Source organism: Lepidochelys kempii, chromosome 17 (genome assembly GCF_965140265.1).
Source record: "Lepidochelys kempii isolate rLepKem1 chromosome 17, rLepKem1.hap2, whole genome shotgun sequence".
In the NCBI taxonomy this organism is placed as follows: domain Eukaryota; kingdom Metazoa; phylum Chordata; order Testudines; family Cheloniidae; genus Lepidochelys; species Lepidochelys kempii.
The window spans coordinates 21,708,191-21,712,354 of NC_133272.1; the positions used below are offsets into that span (position 1 = coordinate 21,708,191).

The 4,164-nt window shown below is 55.7% G+C and overlaps 1 protein-coding gene across 1 annotated transcript; it reads right to left on the reverse strand.

Moving 5' to 3' along the window:
- Positions 1–1,331: 1,331 nt before the first annotated feature.
- Positions 1,332–3,829, reverse strand: LOC140899518 (C-C motif chemokine 1-like). Its single transcript, XM_073315148.1, has 3 exons — positions 3,732–3,829; positions 2,965–3,082; positions 1,332–1,637 (listed from the first exon to the last, which is right to left on the reverse strand). The coding sequence occupies exons 1-3, from the start codon at positions 3,802–3,804 to the stop codon at positions 1,493–1,495; spliced, it is 336 nt and encodes a 111-aa protein (XP_073171249.1). The 5' UTR covers positions 3,805–3,829; the 3' UTR covers positions 1,332–1,492.
- Positions 3,830–4,164: the final 335 nt, after the last annotated feature.

Here is a 4,164-nt window from a genome sequence, read left to right on the forward strand (position 1 = left end):
GCTCAGGGAAATCTACAAGTCCAGAGGCTACGACAGTTTGTCCCATTGCTGGGAGTGGGGCGGGGCCCCTATGAGTTCCATGGATCCTGGGATGTTCCTGGGGCTGCGAATAGGGGTTCATGGATTTTTGCTAGTTGCCCTGGGAGGCCAGAGAAACAATCGCATGAGAGATCATAAAGGAGAGAGCTAAATGCTGAAGCTGCCCTGGCTAGGGGGAGGTGGGAGCTTGAGTTGGCTGCGGGAGTTGGCTGGCAGGAATGGCACCAGAGAGTGAGAGCTTGGAGTGTTTAAGGGTCTGTCTACAGAGCAATCGGGAGGGGCGATCGCAGCACGCCTAGACGTGCCTGAGCTAGGCTTGAATGAGCTGGCATGCCAAACGCCGCAGCCCTAGCCAGCCACGTACAATCCTGCTGGGGATCTTCGGTACTCCCTTGGGCGGCCAGCCCCTGCCACTGCTAGGGTATCTGTAGATCCACAGCACAGACCTCTACCACTTCAGCTAATGGAGTGACTGGTAGCAGTAGAAGACTGTTATCTTCCATGGGGGCCTGGTGCTAGAGTGCGATGGAGACACACACTTTGCCAGAGGGTTTCACAGCTATTTGCTGAGTGCAGAGGGATGGTGCGACGCAGGACTCCTGGGTTCAATTACGGGTTCTGCAAAGGAGAGTGTGACTCTTCTGTTCCTGCCACACAGCCTGTCCCTGAAACTTTCTACTCTGATCCCTGTCACCCCAGCTTCTGCTCCTCTCCCCTCCTACCTATGGCATCTCACGGCAGGCCACTGACCTCTGGCAGAGGGGAGCTGGGCTTCTTCACTGACAGATGGCACCAGACATTTCAGCCTTCCCAGCCCTACCCCAGAGCTGCCTCCCAAATCTGAGATATTCTTTCCCTTCCTCTGCCAGGGCCACCTCTGGCAAGAGCAGGAAGGCTGGGTGCGGGGCTCAGAGCTGGGAAGGGAGAACTCACCTCCCATCAGTTCTATGACTGGGATCCTATTCCAGCTTCAGCCAAACGTAAGTGGGGGGAATTCTTTCTGGAGACACACCATGGTGGCATGGCCCATCCTTGGTCTCCATAGTTACATTATGGCAATATGTCCCATCCTTGGTCTCCACAGTGACACCATAGTCACCTGGCTCACCTGTGGGTCTCCATAGTGACACCATGGCGACCTGGCCCATCTGTGGGTCTCCATAGTGACAACATACTGACATGGCCATTCCTTGTCCAGGAAATGGGGGCATTTCCTACTCACAGAAGCAGAAGCAATGGGTCACGATGGAAAACACTGGACTTTATTGTATCTGCAAAGAATGACAGTGGTGTTGGCAGGGGGTCGCTTCCCCATCACACAGTCACTGGGGGACAAAGGACACAGAAGGGATGGAGAAGTGGGAGGGGTTCTCCTTAAATAAACAGAGCTAGAAAAATAGCTTCTCTAAACCGTGCACTGATGCACATCAGTCCATGTCAATAATGTGGAGCATCACACGGAGTTCTTGTCCAGCTGCTTCTGTCTCAGCTGTGCAGTCTGGGCGTCTTTACGTGGTTTTTCTTGCTTTCCTTGACATGTGGCCAGCGATATCTTACTGGGGTCAACACAGACTTCCTTCCCCTGTGTGAGCGTCACTCTGTGAGGAGAAAGAGAGAGAGAGAGAGATGAGCCCGGCTCCCTTACCAAATGCAAGGTGACGCCCAGACTGATGCCAGCTCCCACGGCAGGGCAGTGACTGGGAGAGCGCTGGGAACCAAGGCACTTGTCCCTGAAGCGGTCTGGTTCCGGAGTGAAATCGGTTCTCTTGAACGCAGGAGGCTGACAGAGCTGCCTGGGCCCAGGCCCGGTGCTGTGGGGCTGCTGCTGTGGGCACTTGCCTCCCCCAGCAACAACACAGCTCAGTCGGACATGCAACAGCTTGTGCTGTTGCAGTCGGTGCCCCCCACGCAGACCGGTCAATACACCAGGACCGTGGGCTGCCACCCTGCCAGCTTGGAATAGGAGCCCCACCAGCTTGGTCAACGCACTGCTGCCCTCGGCTGCCTATCCCCTGCCAGCCCAATTCCACCCCCCACCCCCAGCTCTGCCAACACCTTTCGCTCCTGAGCTACAGCCCCCACCCTGCTCCTGGAACCAGAGCCCCCACAGGCCTCGGCTTGTGCAGCTTGAGCCTGCTGAGCTGGGCTCCCGGCTAGCCCAGAGCAGGGGAAGCACACGCAGGCCTTCTAGTGCCTCTCTGACTCCTACAGCCCCGAACCCCAGTTAGCCAGGCTGTGTCATCTGCCAGCAGCGCTGCCTGGTGACACCCGCCCCTTAGCAACGGTGCGATTGCCCCTTTCCACTTTCCTTTTGTAACTGAGCCCCAGTGAGTCAGGCTGACGGCCCTGAGAACCCCCTGTTTGTTTACTTGATCATTTGCAACACAGGCCGTTCAGGCGCACCATAAAAATACAAAGACATCCCGTCCCACGAGGCACTTTGTTCCTGTCGGGAGACAGTTGGTCACCTACAGTTCCTGACTCCATGTCTGTAAAAGTGCCACCGAATAGTGACAGGTTTCAGAGCAGCAGCCGCGTTAGTCTGTAGCCGCAAAAGGACCAGGAGGACTTGTGGCACCTTAGAGACTGACCAGGCCATTAGAGCACAAGCTCTCGTGTGCTACAGCCCACTGCAGCGGATGTGATGAGGGTGCCGCAAGTCCCACGAGTTGCCACAAGTCCTCCTCTTCTTCTTGCAGAATATTTCGGACCGAGGTTTCAGCATTAGAGGACGTCGTTACAGCAGCTGAGACTGGATCTCGGCTACAGAGTAGCGAGGCGGTAAAGACCATGGAGTGGGAGAGGAAATTACTGGGGTTGCATATCAAAGGGAAAAGCATGTGGCGGCATTTTATTTGCCTGTATTTGGCCCCAGGATGAGACAGACACGGCGAGCCCGTGTGTGGGACGCCCCGGGGTACTCACATCACGGCCTGGCGGGAGCAGTTAGGACCTGTGGGTCTGCAACTTCTGATGTGTTTTGGAGAAATTCTTCTGGGAACAAAATTATCTTTCATGCAGCATGTGTTGCTCTGGCTGACGACTTGGGAGAAGAAGGGAAAGGGAATTAGTTCTCCTTCCCTCAGGAACAAGGAAGCGCTGACTGGAGAGAATTTCTTACACTGACTAGTTCTGTTCTCATTAACAGCCACCCCCCCTTTCTGGAGGCAGGTGGGACTTCTTGGATGCTCCCCCGGCTCCCCCGTAATCGGGTTAATGGTTGTTGTTCTGCCCTCCACTGGCACAAGAAATGGACGATTCTCCTCTTCTGCCACTGAGTGATCTGGGTTGTCCCTTTGCTGCTCGATATCTGAGCTCTGGAGCAGGCAGCTCTCGGCCTCCAGATCACAAAGCCTTATCCCCATTTCACAGATGGAACCTGAGGCCCAGGAAGAGTCCGGCTCAGATTTCCAAAGCTTCCTAGGGGATTTTGGTGCAATTGCCATGGGATTTTGGAAGCCAAACCCCTCAGGCAGCTTTGGAAATCCAGCCTCAGTGACGGAGACTGGACTTGTACCCACATCTCCTGAGTCCCAGCGCAGGGCCCACCCACACCCCTTCCTTCCTCTGCTTCACCCACTGCCCTTCCAAAGCTCCCGGGCCCTAACGCCGGTGCTGGAAATGGCTGGGCTGGAGGCGTCTGGCAAGGCAGGGCTCTGTAGAGTAAGGACAGGGGTGGATCCGCTACTTACAGGAATCGCAGTGGGCTTCAGTCCAGAGAGCGGCAAGGAGCAGCGTTGTCAGGGCTAAGGAGGTGACCTTCATTTCCAGGCAGGTTCTCTCGGCTCCCGCTGCAGCAGAGGCAGGTTGCTCCACAGTGGGGTGGCCGAGAAGGGTCTGGCTTCCCCCTCGCCTGCCTCTGTATTTTATAGCCCTCAGCAGGGATTTCCATGGCTGCGGTGGCGAGTGCGTGGAGGTGGGGAAGGGGATGGAGGGGAATAGTTATTAATAAATGATACTGAAGGAATGGAATCTACCTCTCCCCCACACATGTACCAGTGGCCAGAGGGGACAGAACAGGAGCTGGAAAGTCTCTTGCTGATTTACAGATAAGGAGCCAGCCCTGCACATGCTCACGGGGGAGGGGCGGGCTGTGGATTTTAAGTTTAAATTTAGTCATTTGCA